The following is a 20,164-nucleotide window of genomic DNA, read 5'->3' as shown; positions in this document are numbered from 1 at the left end:
AATTTGTCTTACTGTCAATACTGACCTCTCCATTCAAAATAAATGACTGGAGGGGTCAGGAAAAAAATCCAATTTCTGCTGCTTTCAAGAGAGGCACTTGAACTCTCAAGATAAATCAGACATGATCTTGAAAGGTTATAAAATAATTATACTTAGGCAGTGAAAGACTAAGAAAAAAAATAAGAACAACCATACTTATATTAGACACTAGCATTCAAACAAAAAAGTAATGAGATAGAAATGAACTTTACATATTGGTGAGAGCTTACTTTTATCAATATATATGTACCAAATTGAAGAGCATTAAAGTTTATAAAAACATATGTGAATAATTCTGCATAATATATAAAAATAAACACAACAGTAGTGGGAAATATTAACTTCTACTCTGATTGACAGATCATAAATCAAACAGCAAATCAATATAAAAAAAAGAGGCCTGAATGAGGAATTAAAAGAACTGGGATTAATAGACATGTACAGGAATTTTCACCCCCTAAAGTCCAAATATATCTTCTTCTCCAGGTAGATTACATGCTAATACACAATTTGAGTGTCCATAAAGTCACACAAATAGAAATTATATAAGTATCTTTTCAGGCAATAATGTCAAGAAAATAGAAGTCAGCCATATAAAGCCATATAAAGGAAGGGAAAGTTCTACGTTTAAAAATTGAACAACTCTTATTAATCTTTAATATGAAACGAAAAATCAAAGAATAAATTAAAATGTTACTCCAAATTAATGAGAATGAAGACACAAACTACAAGAATCTATGGAGCACAGCAAAAGCTATCCTAAGGGGGAAGTAAGTAGTAATACAGACTCACATCATAAAACAAACAAAAAAAATCAAATAAATAACTTGAGAAACTAGAAAAAGAACAAATAAATTTCAAAGTAGTTAGAAGAAAAAATAATAAATAAAGCAAAAGACAATGGCATAAAAATAAACCAATTAAAATTAAAATTAATGATCCCTAAGCACTGCTTGGTATGCCTTCTAATAATATTATTATTATAAACTAATGATAATAATGTTATTATGTTTTAATCTACTTTTTACTTCTGCTTTACATTGTGATTTGGACCATTGGGATGGAAAGGCAGAATTTAAAAAATCCAAATAGTTAAACAGAACCTTGTTCAACCACTTAATATTAAAGAACCCACTTTTTTTTTTTTTGGCTTTTGGGTCACACCTGACAGCGCTCAGGGGTTACTCCTGGCTCTATGCTCAGAAATCGCCCCTGGCAGGCACGGGGGACCATGTAGGATACCGGGATTCGAACCACTGTCCTTCCGCATGAAAGGCAAATGCCTTACCTCCATGCTATCTCTCTGGCCCCAAGAAACCATTTTCTAAGTCATGAGAAAGGACAGAGGTTAATAACAATTAGGATTCATGCCCCCCCCCCCCGTCTTGTGCTGATAAGAGCTGTGTTGAAAGGCCTCCCTGAATCTTGAACAAAGAAAAGGAGGGAAGGAAGGAAGGAAGGAAGGAAGGAAGGAAGGAAGGAAGGAAGGAAGGAAGGAAGGAAGGAAGGAAGGAAGGAAGGAAGGAAGGAAGGAAGGAAGGAAGGAAGGAGGAGGGAGGGAGGGAGGGAGGGAGGGAGGGAGGGAGGGAGGGAGGGAGGGAGGGAGGGAGGGAGGGAGGGAGGGAGGGAGGGAGGGAGGAATAAGGAAATAAGGAAGGAAAAAGTAAAGAAATGAAGGAAGGAAGGAAATGACAACTATTTTGATTCTCTGGGGAGATATTTTATTAATTACAATTTTGGGTGAAGAAGACACTAAATATAAAGTATTGATGAACATTTTCTTTTCTTTTTCATTTTTGGGGGGTGGGGGTTTGGGCCAAACCTAGTAATGCTCATAGCTTACTTCTGGTTCTGTGCCCAGAGATCACTTCCCCATATGGTCTTAGCTCTTAGGGGACCATATGGGGTGCCAGGTATTGAACCCAGGTCAACCACATTCAAGGCAAACTCTTTACCCACTGTACTCTCACATCAGCCCCGATTTGGAGGTGGGAATTGAAGGGGGGAAGTATTTTCACTCCTGATTTAGCTGAATAAGAAACCTAATGAAATATAGCCCTCATAAAATTCTGTTTAGCTCTTTAAGTTTAATAACATTAGAGAGTGACCAGATTTCTTACCAACAACAATGCCATAGGAAAATAACAAAAAGTAGATGTTGGGGGCAAAACTGCTCAACATCAGCCCTCCGGCCACCATGAAACCACTGAAGATAGTCACGGGTCTTGCTCCAAAAGATGAGACACAGACACTGCAGATAGGACCTAAAATAACAAATGTAAATTTATTTATTTGACAGTAACCGCAACATATGATCCATATCAGCAGTAGTTAAAATAATTACTTCCATCATAACATAATAACAATAACATTATCAACTGTGTTTTTGTCAGAACTAGATGCTATATAGAGGGACATCACACATACAAGCTCATTTCATTAGATTCTTCCTATGTCCCTGAAAGGGTATTGTTATCCTCTTTCTTTTGGACAAATGACAAGAAAACAAAAATTTCTTCTCCTACACACATGCGTCATTCTCCAAAACAGACCACATGCTGGCCCATAAAAAAAATCCCTCCATAAAATCAAGAGGATAAAATTGTAAGATCTACCTTCTCAGGTCATAATGCACTAAAATTAGAAGTGAATAACAAGAAGATACAGACAAAAATTTTAACACCTGTAAAATAAACAGCTCACTACTGAACAACTAGTGGGTCAGAGATAAAATCAAAGAGGAAATCAAAATATTCCTGTAAACAAACAAGAAGGAAGACACAAATTATGAGAATTTGTGGGACACAGTTAATGTGGTACTAAGGGGAAAATTTCTAGCTTTGTAAGCATTTATCAGGAAGGAAGAAGGTGCCTACAGAAATAGTTTAATGGAATAGCTTATAAAATTGGAAAGTAATCAACAAAATGAAACAAAAATAAGAAGACAGAAGGAAATAATAATACTGAGACAGAAATAAATTAATGAGAAATAAAAAATACAATCCAAAAGATCAATGAAATGAAAGCAAGAGTTGGTTCTTTGAAAAAAATAAACAAGGTCAATAAACCACTAGCAAAATTCAAAAAGAAAGAGAAAGATAAATAATAAAATAAACCAAATTAGAAATGAAAATGGGGATATTATTACAGAAACTACAAAAATCCAAAAGGTAATCAGAGACTACTTTGAATAACACCATGTCAGAAAACAAGAGAACCTAGAAAAAAATGTATCAATTCTCGGACTCTTATAATCCTCCAAAGTTGAACCAAGATGATCTAGCACAGTGGTCAGCAACCTGCAGCTCGAGAGCCATGTGTGGCTCTTTACACTTTTAATTTGGCCGCTCCAGGAGTCAGGACTCTCTCCTAGCCTCTGTCAGTGCGCGCCCTGTGTGGCTCTCAAAATAAATTTCAATCGTGGTTTTGGTGAGATTTGGCTCAGTTGAAAAAAAAGATTGCCGACCACAGATCTAGCATATTTGAACAGGCCCATCACTATTGAGGAAACTAAAATAGTAATCAAAAGTCTTCCTAAAAACAAAAGCACAGGCCTAGATAGATTCACTAGAGAATGTTTTTCATACCTTCCAAGAGGACCTATTGCCTATACTTTTTAGGCTCTTCCGGGATATTGAAGAAACAGAAACATTCCCAAGTAGTTTTTAAGAAGGTAACATTACACTGATACCAAAAGTAGACAGAGATGCCACAAAAAAGAAAGAAAGAAAGAAGAAAGAAAGGAAGGAAGGAAGGAAGGAAGGAAGGAAGGAAGGAAGGAAGGAAGGAAGGAAGGAAGGAAGGAAGGAAGGAAGGAAGGAAGGAAGGAAGGAAGGAAGGAAGGAAGGAAGGAAGGAAGGAAGGAAGGAAGGGAAGGAAGGAAGGAAGGAAGGAAGGAAGGAAGGAAGGAAGGAAGGAAGGAAGGAAGGAAGGAAGGAAGGAAGGAAGGAAGGAAAGGAAGGAAGGAAAGGAAGGAAGGAAGGAAGGAAGGAAGGAAGGAAGGAAGGAAGGAAGGAAGGAAGGAAGGAAGGAAGGAAGGAAGGAAGGAAGGAAGGAAAGAAAAAAAGAAAACTACAGACCAGTATTTGTGATGAACAACACAGTGCGAAGATCCTCAACAAAATCCTAGCAAATAGGATTCAAAGCCTCGTTAAGAAAATCATACAAGATGACCAAATAAGTTTCATTCTGGAAATGAAAGGATGGTTCAACATCTGCAAGTCAATTAAGGTAATAGACCACATCAACAAAAGAAAAAATTAAAATCACATGATCATTTCAATAGATGCAGAGAAATCATTTGATAATGTTGAACACCCATTCATGATAAAAAAAAAAAAGACTGTCAACAAGATGGGAATGGAAGGAACTGTTCTCAATATAGTTAAGACCATTTACCACACGCCCATAGTAAATATTGTACTTAATGGAGAAAAACTGAAAGCCTTTCACAAAAAAACAAGAACAACCACTATTGGCATGGATGTGAGGAGAAATTTAATGCTGTTGGGAATGTCAACTAGTCCAGCCTTTCTGAAAAACAATATGGATATTTCTTAAAACACTAGAAATTGAGCTCCCATATTACCCAGCAATGCCACTAGTAGGGGTATATCCTAGGATAACAAAAACACAATAAAATAATACCCTCTGCACCCTTACATTCATTGTAGCACAATTTACAATAGCCAGAATCTGGACACAACCTAGATGTCTAACAACAGATGAGTGGCTAGAGAAATTGTGGTACATCTATACAATGGAATACTATGCAGCTGGTAGAAAAAAATGAAGTCATAAAATTTTCCTATACATGGATGGGCAGGGAAACTATTATATTGAGTCAAATAAGTCAGTGGGTTAGAGATAAATATAGAATAGCCTCACTCATCTGTGGTATTTAAGAAAAATAAAAGATAGTATAGTAATAATATCCAGAGACTAAATAGAGATGAGGGCCAGAAGGACCAGCCCATGTTATTATGAAGTTTACCACAAAGAATGGTAAGTGCAGTTAAGAGAAATAACTACACTAACAACGACCATTGCAATAATAGAGTGAGAAATAAAATGTCTGTCTCGAAGATATGGTACAGAAGTGGGGTTACTTGTGTTGTACAGGACCAATTCAGGTATCATGTATGATTCCTCAGACCACCAGGAGTGATTGATCTCTGAAAGCAGAACTAGGAGTAAGCCATGAACACTACCAAGTGTAACCCCAAAATAAAACAAAACAAAAAGTGAAATAAAATACAGGATTAACCAGGTTCTGTGCCTGTCTCACACCAAGGACTTCCAAGGTGTGGAAGTCCCATGCTTGGGCCGTAAAGCTGGTCACTGAGGGTGCAAGCTCCTCCAAATATCAGGTTCCTCATACGCATCCCCAGCTCCTGCTGAGACCATGAGTTTCAGTTCTTGTCACGGGAAGAAGAGAAAGACACAAAGAAGTCACACCCACTGAAATCTTTGCCTTCACATGCTTGCCTTGCTTTTTGGTTGGTTTGGTAATACCGAGAGACAATGGGAAGTTTAACCATGACCTGCCAGTGTTCTCATCAATCCTGGAACTGCCTAGAGCACTGGGATGAGGCCAACATAACAACCATCCTTGCAGCAATTCAGTTTTTCTTTCAGGGTTTAAAACAGAGCTGAGGAGCAAAATTTTAAAAGCATAGATAGAAGCTCAAATCCATCCCTGCCAGCACTCACAACTCTCTCAGCATGCTAGGTTGACTAGACTAACTATATATTTTTCTTTCAAGTTTCTGTTTTTAGATGTGGCCTGATTCAATATTAGTTTGATGGTCTTTTGAAAGAATTCAGATTTTTTTAAAATGTGGTGAGAGAACTATTAAATCTTCTGAGTACAAAAATACAGGGGTGTGGTGTGGTGGGAGGAATGGCCCTGCTCCTTCAACAACTGTGGCATCTGAAGTATGGCCCCACCATTCTTTGTCTGAAGAAGGGCATCTAATCAAGAATGTCTGGTTCAACTTGCAAACAATGAAGAAGATCTTTAATCAAGTACTTTTCATTTGTTTAGTATCTGTCAGACTTTGACCAGAGAGAACAACCAGAAAAAGATAGATAGGATGGGATGCATTTCAAGAAACTAAAACAAAAATTGAAGCACCTTTGTAGCCTGACTAAGCAAGTTTATAACATCCTCAGCCAAACTATTAGGAAGAATGCACTGGAACTCTCTGAATAGCTGCAAACCTCTTCTCTTGGAGAGATCATTGCTGCTCTTATATCATGTAGCTGCCTGGGTCAGACTCCTTGCAACCAGGATGGCTTGATTATCTAAAATAATGTTTTCCTTAAAGTTAAAGATTTAGCTCTTTCAACATATCTATTAAACGCCTTCACAACAACACCTCCATTCATGTTGAGTAACTTAGGGAATATTGTCATAACAAAGACCAAAGTCCCTCCCAACACAGTTCCTCCTCCAGACAAGTTTGTGCTACAGACTGTGTCATCTGCAGTGTAGGATCTAGATTTTTGCACATAAGGACTCTGCATGTCCTGCCCTGCCCTTGACCTGAGGCTCTCATAGCCCATTTTTTCATCCAGCTCATGATTTGTACAAAATCCAAGATCGTCTCACCCATGCTATTTTCTCTCTGTAAAGTAAAACAAGTTGTTGACAAAGTAAGGAGTTACTGAGGCTCATGGCTGGAGCATCTCTAGCTAACACCAACTAGGTTATCACAGAGTTCAATATTTGTCCATTAATTTATTCTGTGAAGAGTCAAGAAAGGCCAATATCACATGTATTTTATAGATATTAACTCATGCTTGAACATACTTGTAAGTGGCAGCTCTTCTGTCATTTTCTTGTTTTCAAACCTGTTGTCTTTTTATTCTTCAGAAGCTTTGATAAACTAGTCCAAAATTCTAGTGGTTCTCTCTCTCTCTCTCTCTCTCTCTCTCTCTCTCTCTCTCTCTCTCTCTCTCTCTCTGCAGGTGCTTTTCCACATTATTTGATTAAACAGGAAACAGCTTGTAAGAGGCCATGCATTTGATTTACTGCTTTGCACACTGTTGCTGTGCTGATAATATTAGTTTCCTTTAAAGCAAGGGTCCTATTTTTTATTTTGCCCTGGGATTTATTATGCAGTGCATCCTGCTCATGAAGAGCTCTGTTTTTAGCCCTAAGGAGTCATCATTCACTTTTTTTTTAAATCCCAGTTTACCAACTCTGCCTTTATTGTCTTCATATATGTGTGTGTATAATATCTTTATTTAAGCTCCATGATTACAAACATGTTTGTAGTAGGGCTTAAGTTGTAATATAGAACACCCCCACTTCACCAGTGAAATATTCCCACCACCATTGCCCCCCATTTCCTTCCTCCCCCACTTCCTGCCTGTATTCGAAACAGGCCTTCTATTTCTCCCACTCACTACCATTGTCAGTCACTTTGGAACTTGGAGAAAAGTGCAGCACTGCAGTTATATTCAGTCTGAGTCTCAGCTCTAAGTACCAATGTCCCAATCATTTTTGAAGAGATCTTTGCTTCCCTGAACCCCCCAACTAACTCGTAACCAGACCGACTTAATAAAAAGCAGTTTTGTTTCTCTAGTTTGTGCTAACAAGATACCATTTTGATTATACTTTGACCTTTGCTGCAAGGCATGGCAATTCTATTTCTGTTACTGCTAATAAAAATTGAAGAGTCTTTTAAAATATTCTCTTTTCATGATTTCTAAAATCATAGACATTTTAAAGACCCCCTTTGTTAAGATATTAATTATCCTCCATTTGTACTTGGATAACTTCGCTATCTACAATTGGAAAAATTCTTTCTAACAAATAATGGATAAAATATTTTTGTTTCTCCAGGGCATAGAATGATAGTATTCTTTTCATTTGTTTACTTATGCTTAGTTATCTTATCTGACACATCAAAATGAACCCTCATTGTTATTGAGCGTTGTTTTTAATTAAACAAGGTAAGATATTAATTGGAAGCAACAGTTCAGTAAGAACTTCCCAGTCAGTGATCAGGAAAGCTAACATACAGCACACATAAAAATCATTGCATATAACAGCCTAATTTTTTCTTATAAAAATGGAGACTATGAGGTTGGAGTGATGGTACAGCAGGTAGGGCACTTGCCTTGTAGATAGCCATTCTGATTTCAATCCCTAGCATCTCAGAGTCCCCCCAGCACCACCAAGAGTGATTCCTGAGGGCAGAGCTGGAGTAACCCCTGAGCATCACCAGGTATTGGGGCAAAGACAAAAACACTAAAAAAATAAAAAAGAACTGTGATTTGCTCAGTAAATTACATCAAGTTTATGACACACATCTCTACTGTTCTAAAGCATAAGTAAACATTTGTCCTAAAGAACTTGAGGTGGCCTATGAGAGCTATGCAAAATACATGTCACATATTACAGAAGTCTGACTGGGATGACCATGATTAAGTAGAACTTTTCTTTTCCATGAGGAAAGAATTAGTATGCCCAGAGTCTATAGTCAGTCTTATGACAGGATGCTTTACAGGTAGTCACCTTTTTTGTTTTTAGGCCAAGCATATATCTTTTCTATTTTCCCTAATGTTTGCTGAATCTATTTAAAAAAAAAAAAAGCCACCCCCTTCTTAAATTTTTAAAATTTAAAATTAAAATTTTTTTAATTTTTTTAATTTTTTAAAAAATTTAAATTCTGGGCCCGGAGAGATAGCACAGCGGCGTTTGCCTTGCAAGCAGCCCATCCAGGACCAAAGGTGGTTGGTTTGAATCCCGGTGTCCCACATGGTCCCCCGTGCCTGCCAGGAGCTATTTCTGAGCAGATAGCCAGTAGTAACCCCTGAGCATCGCCGGGTGTGGCCCAAAAATCAAAAAAGAAAAAAAATTAAATTCTATTTGTATCTTCTAGATCCAAATTTTAAATTTGTATTCTTTAAATTCTATTTGTATCTTGTAGATAAGGGCTCCTATCATTTTCATAGAACCTTGTGACATGGATTTCTTTCTTTTACCTCATATTTCTGCATTTTTCTACGAATTGAGAAAAGAGAAAAGAAAAGAGAAAGAGGTTGGGGCCCAGGGACTAAGTGGTCTCAGTTACATTAGTGGAGGATAAAAAGATCAGAACTAAATATCCAAGCCAAAGTCAATGACAATAGAATCAAGAGACCCAAACTACAAGTTAAACACAAAATGGGCCTATTATACTGGTAGATCTGAGGCTAAGGGTGGAGATATAGGATGCATGCTGGGAACTCTGATGGAGGGAGGTCAACACTGGTGCTGGGTATGTCCCTAATTCACTGTCACTATATTGAAATCCAACTATGAGGGACTTGTAGTTCACAATAGACTCAATAAAAGATTTTAAAAGGTCACAGATAATAGTATATTAAAATCTTGAATTGTGTAATCATTGTGAGAGAGAAAAATACCTTTGCCCTGTCCTTTTTCTCTTTGCAAAGTAATATAAATTTAGCCATGACATATCTGAATCAGAGAGGAGTGATTATGAGTTTAATAGAAATTGATTATATTATTGATGAACACTGCAGTCACTTTGGTCACTAGCGTTCACTGGACACATTTGGAGCACTGCCTCATATTTTTCATTAATTCAGGGGAGTAAGTCCCTCAATAGACTGAGAGCCACTCAAGACCAGGAATGATGATGTGTTTGCAGTCCATCTTTTCCATTATCTAACACATAGTTGTTGCACATAGCATTAAAGAAATGAATGAATGAATGCTTGAGGAAATTTTGAACTTCTCAGAGAATTTTTACTGTAAAGAGTTATTCTAAAAACAACAAAAATAGGGTCAAATGTCTTGTCATATACAATATTAATACAGCTAATGCCATGAAATAATTAATGGGTAAAGAATAACAAATATTTATTCACTTACTTGCAAGCAAACCAACTCCACTTGCGAGGGACCCGACCCAGGCTGTTTTCCCCTTTCCTTCACCGAAGGCATCGAGCCATTCTATATATAAGACACCAACAGCTAACGGGGATCCATAGCACAAAAACTGAGTGAAGAAAGAGACCAGCACAATCACCCAGCCCCATCCACCATCAGGTGACTTTTTCAAATCCATTATAAGGTACAATCAAGGAGGTGCTTCTCTGTAGATCCTGTACAAAAACAAAAAGAAGACATTTAGAGTGTGCTAAGTCATGTTATGTGTGAATTGTAAAAAAAAAAAAAAAAAAAGTTCTAAATTAAAACTTAAAGATTGTTTTCTAAAAAACCCTCAAGTTAAAAAAAAATAAAAGCATAAAAAAAATAACACGGACATCAGGTTGAGTTGGGCATTTTTAATTTATAGTTTGAGTAATACGTTTTAAACATGGGCCGGAGCAATAGCACACAGTGCAGCGACTCAGGACAGACCTGGGTTTGATCCTAGGCATTTCCTATGGTCCCCAAGCCTGCCAGGAGCAATTTCTGAGTTCACAATCAAAAATAATCCCTGAGTGCCACCAGATGTGGCCCAAAGACAAACAAAAACAAAACAAAAAATTAAAGATTGTTCTCTAAAAAGAACCCTCACGTTTAAAAAAACGCAGACATCAGGCTGACTTTGGTATTTTTATTTTTATTTATTTATTTATTTTAATTTTAGGCCACCCCCGGTGATGCTCAGGGGTTACTGCTGGCTATGCATTCAGAAATCACTCCTGGCTTGGGGGACCATATAGGACACTGGGGATCGAACCTGAGGTCCATTTTGGATCAGCGGACTGAAAGACAAACGCCCTACTGCTGAGTTTTCACTCCAGCCCCTATATAAGTAATGTATAAGTAAATAACATCTATAAATTATGTATAATTTTGATGTATAGTATATAGCATCTTTATGATTATTTTTATACATGGTGGAAAAAAATGTGTATTTAGAAATAGCCAGTTGGACTCAGTTTAGGTGACCCCAAATTTTGTTGACAACATCCAAGGCATCCTAATGAGGTGCCATAAATATATGATATGCCTCCTTCTCTCCATCAGGTCTGATCGTGGTTCATTTGGCCACATCAGTGTCACAGAGCTTCATCCCAGCCTGTTTCATTTGGTGCTTGTTGGCCTTGACATTCACCATGAATACAAGTCTGTGAACTGTCTTCTCTGTGTGATGGCTCAACATCAGAGGAAGCTCGATGGTGGCATAGTGGTCCAGATTGTCTCTCCCGGGAAAGCTCTCTCATAAACATTTGGGCTGTCAACAGAGTCATAAAATTTGGGTCTTGAACAGGCAGGTGATGTGCAAATCCTTTTATTTCTTTTTTGTGGCCGTGAAGACTTTTCAACTACTCTTTTCAGCCTTTAGGGATTTGGCTTAAGCTTGGGGCAAGGATTTTCTACTTTGCTTTTGGTACCACTTTCATAATAAACAAACAAAAAAAAAAGTTAAACATTATTTTTAATTTCTAAGAGGTATAGGATTGAAAATCTCCTTCTTAAGCGTGTGTCCTTTTATCAAGTTCCCTCCACCCCCCAAGGAGAAAGATGACTAATTTTGGTCTCTGTCACAGGTTGCTTCCCAGCAGACAGTTCTTAGCAAGAAGAGATGTATTCGGTTTGCTCCCCTCTTGTGGAAAGGAATAGACAAGATGATAAGTGGAAATGCAATACTAGGAAAGAGAATGTATAATGCTGAAAGACCCTTCAGAGTTGTCCTTATTGGGCATGAAGTTTGCTCTTTACACCCTCACGATGATCATTCTCTGGACAGACCATCCAGAAAGGGGGTATGACCTTTAATCAACCCATTTGTGGGCATCAGCTGTAAGCCAGCCACCAGCCTCACCCTCAGCTTCTCTAGCAGAACCCTCTCCTTCCTGAAGCAAGTCTTAATGGGAACTGTCAGCACAGTGCAATGGCTAACAACTGGAACATCCTTCCAGATGTTCTTCATGCATGCTCAAGCAAAGTAAGCCAAATAGTCTTAGATTTCTAAGCTGTTCTACTTCCATATTTTTGTTTCCTTAAAATTGTTAGGGGTATCCCCATTTCCCCCATTTGTAGAGATACTCTTGACCTTTTTTTTTTAAATTATAAGCATGCCATCTTTTGCCACCTGGAGGTATAATTTTTTTTTTTACATATGGAATAGACATGACTCAAAAATGGGGGAATGGAGAAAAAGGCTGAGATTCCCCAGCAAAGAAAGAATAAAAAAAGAAGAAACGGGAGAAAAAGAAATTTAAAAGTAAGAGAAGAAAGAAGGAAAATCTATTTATTTCCCACCTAATCTTCATACTATGCATACATAAGCAAATTCGAATGTATATGAATGTATATTTCCTTTCAATTGTAATACAAAATGACATATATACAATAAGTGCCTTGCCTGTTTCCTCTTGAAAGAATATCTTGAAGATTTTTCGCATCAATACCCACGTACTTTTAACTGTGGTACTTGTTTGGATTGACATCAGACAGCAGTGTTTGCACTCAACTGACATGCTCGTGAAGGTTTGCAGGACTTTAGTTACAGTGTTTGCACATGCTTACAGGGGTCATTCTTCCTGGTCCTGGTACACACATATATATATATATATTTTTTTTTAATTTATTGATTGATTGGGCCACACCCAGGGATGCTTAGGGATTGCTCGTGGCTCTGTGCTCAGAAATCACTCCTGGCAAACTCAGGGGATCCTATGGGATGCCAAATGGGTCTGTCCCAAGTCAGCTGCATGCAAGGCAAATGCCCTACCGCTGTGCTATCTCTCAGGCCCCACACACATAGATTTCTTGGGGGGTGTCACACCCAGCAGCGTTCAGGGGTTACTTCTGGCTCTATGCTCATAAATTGCTCCTGACAGGCTAAGGGGATCATATAGGATGTTGGGATTCGAACCACCAACCTTCTGCATGCAAGGCAAATGCCTTACCTCCATGCTATCTCTCCAGCCCCACACACATACCTTTTTAGTTGTGAAACCTCACAATGATTTCTGTGGTTCTTACACACATCTGGATGCAATGTAGCTACAACTCACTGTGGCTGTGAGGTAGTTTTATTGCCAGGCTCTTGCTCAGTAAATGGGGGATACCAAGGATTTGAACTCCTCACAAAGGAGGCATTCTAAATCACTGCATTATTCTCATAATTTAACAAACCCAGGCTTACTATAAAAACCAATGCTACAGGGAGGGCCCGGAGAGATAGCACAGCGGCGTTTGCCTTGCAAGCAGCCGATCCAGGACCAAAGGTGGTTGGTTCGAATCCCGGTGTCCCATATGTTCCCCCGTGCCTGCCAGGAGCTATTTCTGAGCACACAGCCAGGAGTAACCCCTGAGCACCGCTGGGTGTGACCCCCCCCCAAAAAAAATCAAAAAAAAAATGCTACAGGGAATCATCTTTTTATTTATTTCTGGCTCTGCATTCAGGAACAACTCATGACAGATCCAGGGGCCCACCTAGGATGCTGAGGATGAAACCTGGGTCAGCCATTTACAAGGCGAGTGCCCTACCCATTGGACTGGACTATAGCTTTAGCTCATGCAGTGTATAATCTTATATCTACATAAATCTTGACGTATCTGCTTATCCATTTGATGAAGCATGTCTATGGAAATTTGTCTGGATCACAACCTGTCCTCCTTGCTTCCACAGAGACTTGCTCCTATTGATGCTGCATTTCCTGTGACTTTTTACCATGCCAGGGGTAGAGTGATATTCACTAGAATCTTTGCCCACAAAATTTATCAAGTCCTGTCTGTTCACCAGATTACGGATAAGACAGTAGAAAAAAATTTTATCCATTCATACATAGATCATGAAGCATTTGCTTTCTTAAATGAGTCATAGGACCCTCTTTTACCTGGACTTCAGTGAATTACTTCATTTTAAAACTTAGCACTGTGAAAATATTATATTCTCATCTTTTGTACAAATTAGCTTTCAATACCAGTACTGAAACTTAGAAAAAGTTACAACTTATGCATTTAATTGGTAGGGTTTAAAATCCAGAGTGTTTTTGTTTTATAACTAAAACCCAACTACAAACATGTTTGTAATCATGGTGCTTAAATAAAGATATTATTTTTTTTAAAAATCCAGCCTCTTACTACTGGATGTGTTAAAAGACATTTCAAACCTCTAAACACTAAAATCCTTTGAAGTACTCAAATATGTCTCTTAATCAGAAGTTGACTTGCTATAGTATCGACCCTACTGCATAAGTAAACCATACGTTTTACGTTAGTTCAATACTTCACAATTCCAGTTCTGAATCCCGTTAAGCATAATTCCCTAAACAAAATAATATGCTAATACTAGCCAAACACCCCATGAGGCTAGAGTTTGTATAAAAGCAATATGCAAGAAATCTAAAACCTTCAGGACCAGAACAATAGTACAGCAGGTAGTGAAATTACTTTGTACATGGCCAACCTGGGATTAATTCTTGGCCGGGAGGTTCCCCTATGCACTGCCAGGAATAATTCCTGAGTGCAGAGACAGGAGAAAACCCTGAGGACCACTGAGTGTGCCCCCCCCCAAAATGTTTAAACTTTTCAAATTATAACACTTGAGAGAATATATACATTTTCATAGGCAAAGTTTTAGAGTCAGGAATATTCAGTTTGGGGGAAGGAAAGAAAATAAAAAGGAGTATTTTCCTTGCCATTTTTTAGACCTTAGTGGACAGTAATTCCTTTGTATCCCTAAATACCTTTGCTATGCCTTGGGTGACATTTCAACACTTGATAGAGGAGCCAAAGAAATTCTCACAACAATGTTTGGGGAAAAAATATGTGAAATACAAAGCTCCCACATATGATAAGAATGGTAAGTTTTTACAGTTGGCTAATAACTTCTCAAGTGTAATGTGCTCATAACCTGACATACCTGTAATCTCAAGAAAATAGGAGTCAAAAATATTCATTAGTGGGGCCAGAGAGATAGCATGGAGGTAGGGCATTGTTCTTGCATGCAGAAGGACGATGGTTTGAATCCTGACATCCCGTATGGTCCTCCGAGCCTGCCAGGAGTGATTTCTGAGCATAGATTTCTAAGCACAGAGCCTGAGTGCTGCCAGATGTGACCCAAAGACCAAATATATATATATATATATATATATATATATATTCATTAGTAATTTCTTCTTTTCCTTCAGGGCAACACATATAATTTCCTTTGTTCCTTTGTTACTTCTTACCTGTTATTTCTCTGATGGTTTATGCTTTAAGGTAATTTCATAAGTAGGCTAATCTTCATCACCCCTTTGTAATGGTCCTCAGAGGACTATAGTGGTCTTGGATCTACATTATGGATAGATAATTGATGGAACTGTTCATCAAGAACACTATTGTCAACACATAGAATGGTAACTGACCTATATATGCCCTTACCTACATGGACCAAAGCAATAGTAGGTGCTTGCTTGCATGTTGTCAATCCATATTCAATTCCTGGCACCTCATATAGAACCTGAAGTACCACCAGGAGTGATCCCTGAATGAAGTAAGCCCTAAGCAAGCCCTAAGCGCCACAATGTGTGGTCCAAATCCTAAAAAATTAACATATTATTCAGCACAAATTAACATAACTAAGTATGTTAATTAATCATGAACATAAATGATTTCTTAAAGCTAGAATTTGGTTTGCTTTCATTATGTGCTGTAGTTAAAATATCACTGTGACAATAATATGTTAGTGCTTCAGGAATACAAATTTACTGCCCTGTCCCCAGCAGCAAAGTATTCAAAATTCTCCACTGATATCCTGGCGTCACTTCTGGTCTCTGGATCAGTTCTCCAACCCCAGTCCTCTCAGTTCTGTATTAAAAGCCCATGGGCGGATTAATATTAAATGAAAAAAAAAATTTTTTTAAATAAGAGAATTTCAGTAAATTACAAGACATTTTCTTTGGAAAACTAAAAGGACTATTGATGAGAGTCTACATTTCACTCATGCTAAAGCTTTTAAGCATCAGTGCTTTAGATGACATTTAATTTTATTCAAGTAATACCACTCCTTAACTATTTTCTCAAATCTACACTGGCTGAAAATGTAATATTTCTCCAGATATAGTGTCAGAAATGCATATTTGGCATTTATGCACATTCAATGTTGACACAAAAGTCCATGAAACTTACATATATACACTACTTTTGTGCCAAATACGGTGATTTATAATTTTTTTTCTTATTTTCAGTTGACAGTTCCTTCTTGCCTTTTTTTTCCTTCAATAATAATAGTTCACTAGTAATCTTTTTCAAATGTTATAAATACCTCACTAAAGATCCCCAAAGATAATTTGCATTTGCATTATAGGCAGATATAAAAATGCACACTTTTAAATCTCGGTCATTACCAAATTACCTTCTGCAGAAGCATTTTGTTTTAATTAATTAAATGCCTAAAATCACACCATTAAATCCTAAAGAAGAAATGGTTATTGATCTAATCATCTATGGGTGTGTCAAAAGTCTTTTTAGTCCTGGATTTTGTGATCTTCTTTAGGTTGTATTTATGTCATTCATATTAAATAGAAAATTGCAAGTGATGGTGAGAAAATAAGAAAAAATAACCCTTGTACATAGCTGGTAGAAATAGGTGCTTGGAAAACAGTGAAAAAACAGGAAAAAAGTGGGAAGAAGGATGGCGTTAAAAGGTATAATGTTTCTTCAGGGGTTGCTGAAAATGTTTCTAAATTATTAAAAAAAATTTTTTTTGTTTTTGGGCCACACCTGGCAGTGCTCAGGGATTACTCCTGGCTCTGTGCTCAGATTGCTCCTAGTAGACTAGGGGGACCATATGGATTGCCACATGCAAGGCAAATGCCCTACCACTGTGCTATCACTCCAGCCTCTATTTTAAAATATTTTAAAAATAAATTGGCAGTTCACACAACTCAAACAAAATGAAATTGTATTTGCTATATGAGAGAATTTTATATCAAATGATACCTCAATAAAGCCACTCAAAAGCTACTGGAAATTTTGTGCTAGCTATTATTTTAATGTAGGTAACAAGTTTCATACAATCAGAAGTAACTTTAGAAACATATATAATTTACCTTCTATTATTTCAGGTGGGATAAAGGAATTATTAGGAAAAAGTGGGGGAGAGGAACAAGGAAAAAAGTACAGCATTACACAGAGACAACAAGGGTTGTATTACACAGGGTTAACCTGGGTTTGATTCCAGCATGCCTATGTCTCCCACACCCCAGTACCTCCAGGTTCTTCCTAAATGCAGAGCCAGGAGTACCCCCTGAGCATTGCCAAGTGTGAAAAATAATAGGAGGTTCTCTTTAAAATGTAGGAACACAAATAATTATTCTTCGGGTGTACTAATAAAACTTAAGATAAGCAAACAGTTCTATGAGGATTCTAATAAAAAATAGCTAAACAAGTGTTCTTTGGTACAATCATTTAAATTTATAATTAACATAAAAGTTCATTTCATGATACGGAGGTAACAGAACCTCTAGAACCACAAAGACTGACTTCATCATAAGTCCCACCTCAGGAGCTGTGCAGATACTGAGACCTCTAAACACAGAACAGAAGTCTTCCACACACCAAAAAAAAAAAAAAAAAAAAAAAAACCACCACCGGGAGAGTAAAGGCTCCTGAGCAAAGTCTAGTGTTGATCCCATGACAGTATGCTCCAAGGACGGAGAAACCCCATATCTCTTAGGCCAAGTGAATTCCTTTTCGAATGACCCCAATATTTACTGTGCCAGGGCAGGAGGGAAAAAATAAAAATACAAAAAGCACAAAACCTTGGTTATTATCTATATATTTTTTACCTCCATTTATTATTGTTGTTATTATTTTTATTCACCTATCTATTTTGGTCGATTTCTCTGTTTGGGAGTGATTATTGAAACTGTCCCCAACCATACTTATATTTTCTCTTCCTTTCTTTTCTTTCGTTATGTGCTATGCCATGTTTCTCATTTCAAGACCATGGTGTGTTTTTTTTGTTTGTTTGTTTTTGCTTGTTTTGCTTTTTGTTGTTTGTTTGTTTGCCTGTTTTTTTTTGTTTTTTTTTTTTGTGGTGCTTATCGATACAGCTCAAGCCCTCACTAGATATTTGACACTTCTTTTGGTACTGGTGGAGTGTTTCACCTTCTTTTTCTCCATCTCTCAAAACGATGATGAGAGCCTCTAGAAGGATTCCGCCCAGTTTCGGGGTATTAGATCCTTACCCCAGTTTATTACTTTTCTCTTTTTCAAACAAAACCACGCAACTTGAACTAGCTAGTCCTGCCTCCAGTTAGAGGGGGAACTAAGGGAGGCATCAAGACCAAACAGGTGCAAGACTACTAAGTTGTGGGTTAGATAAAGAGGGGACCACATATTCAAGCCGACCTGGGATGAGGGAAGAGGAAATGGGAGGTAGGACAGAAATGGAGGTGTAGGGAGGACAATTTGGTGATGGGAATCCCCCCTGATTTTATGTAAATATGTACCTAAAATATTATTGTCAACACTATGTAAACCATTATGATCAAAATAAAAATTAAAAAAAAAAAAAAAAAAAGAAATGAGACACTAAAAAAAAAAAAAAAAAAAAAAAAAAAAAAAGTTCATTTCAGGGGTTGGAGTGGTGGTGCAGCTATAGGGCTTTTGTCTTGCACGCAGCTGACCTAGGACAGACTGCGGTTCTATCCCCAGGCGTCCCATCTGGTCCCCCAAGCCAAGAACTATTTCTGAGCACATAGCCAAGAGTAACCCCTGAGCATCACCAGGTGTGATCCCAAAACCCACCCCCAAAAAATTAATTTCATTTAGTGAGAGAGACAAGCAAATGAGAAGTCATTTAAGATGTACAAGTAATTGTCCTGTATCTAGATCGTGGATCTGCCTGTTGTTTTGTTTTTGTTTGGGGAACCATGCCTGGTGATGTACAGAAGTCAGGATTTACTTGTGGTTCTGCACTTAGGAATAACTCAGGGAGACATAAGGAATGTCGGAAATTAAACCTGGATTGGCCACATGTAAGGCCTTACCCCTGTTCTATCACTCCAATCCCTTGGGTTTGTCTGCCTTTTATCCTATTATTCAACTTCTGCTTTTACTCTTCTATTTCTGAAGTAGTTTCACTTCATAATGTTTAAACTGGCTATTAGGTTAAAATAAGCAATACCTGCAGTCATCAGATATAAAAGTGTCAGAACACATATAATTGATCTTTAGTCATTTATGAGTAGCACAAACTTTAAATCAATATGAATTCCCTTAGGTAAAAGATATATAAAATTTCAAGCAAATCTACTCAATCTGTTGATTCATATATAAGTAAATACTGACATATTAATGTAAGTTAATCCTTTTATAGTAACTGCATAAATTCTGTTAGTTTCCAATTCCATTAGCTATTCTGGGTTGCTTGCATGATCACTGAAGTTTTATTTCTGTCTAAAGTAAATATGCTTATTTTTATAATCAGTATCATCTTTTTATAGATGAGCAGAGTCCAGGGTCTCATGCAAGCAAGTTATTTGCTCTACCAATGACTATCAGTGAGATTTTTATTTTGTTTGCTTTGTTTGGGGGCTACACTCAGAAGTGCTTAGGACTTAATTCTGACCATACTCAAAGATTACTCCTAGTGCTCCGGAGACAATATGCAGTGCGGGTGTTCTAACTAGAGTCAGCTTCAAGCAAATCAAATGCCTTGCAGACAAGAGAAGAAGCAGGAGTGATGGAAAAGAAGAAGAAGAAGAAGAAGAAGAAGAAGAAAGAAAGAAGGAAGAAGAAGAAGAAGAAGAAGAAGAAGAAGAAGAAGAAGAAGAAGAAGAAGAAGAAGAAGAAGAAGAAGAAAGAAAGAAAGAAGGAAGAAGAAGAAGAAGAAGAAGAAGAAGAAGAAGAAGAAGAAGAAGAAGAAGAAGAGGAGGAGGGGGAAAAGAAGGGGGAGGAGGAAGTGGAGAAGGAGAAAGAAGAAGAGGAGAAGAAAAGGAGGGGAGGAGGAGGAAGAGGAAGAGGAGAAGGAGGATAAAGAGAAAGAGGAAGAGGAAAAGAAAGAGGAGAAAGAGTCTATATAATTTCAAATTTTCAGCCTGATGGGAAAAGAGCTAAAATGAGATCATATAATCATGGTATGTTCTAAGAATCTTTAAGAATAAATGACATCAGTCAAAAATGTGAAATATCTAAATGTCCATCACT

General features: G+C 37.5%; 1 protein-coding gene across 1 annotated transcript in view; it reads right to left on the bottom strand.

The window, feature by feature from the left end:
* Nucleotides 1–10,127, bottom strand: part of SLC16A9 (solute carrier family 16 member 9) — a 28,477-nt gene extending 18,350 nt beyond the window's left edge. The window contains exons 1-2 of the mRNA XM_049790534.1: nucleotides 9,932–10,127; nucleotides 2,160–2,303 (exon numbers count right to left, since the gene is read on the bottom strand). Of these exons, the coding sequence (XP_049646491.1) occupies nucleotides 2,160–2,303; nucleotides 9,932–10,127 (340 nt within the window). The remainder of the gene's footprint in view (nucleotides 1–2,159; nucleotides 2,304–9,931) is intronic.
* Nucleotides 10,128–20,164: the final 10,037 nt, after the last annotated feature.

This window comes from Suncus etruscus, chromosome 17, assembly GCF_024139225.1.
Source record: "Suncus etruscus isolate mSunEtr1 chromosome 17, mSunEtr1.pri.cur, whole genome shotgun sequence".
In the NCBI taxonomy this organism is placed as follows: Eukaryota; Metazoa; Chordata; class Mammalia; order Eulipotyphla; family Soricidae; genus Suncus; species Suncus etruscus.
Note: the sequence above shows the minus strand (reverse complement) of the source record. Positions and strands in the feature narration are given on the sequence as shown.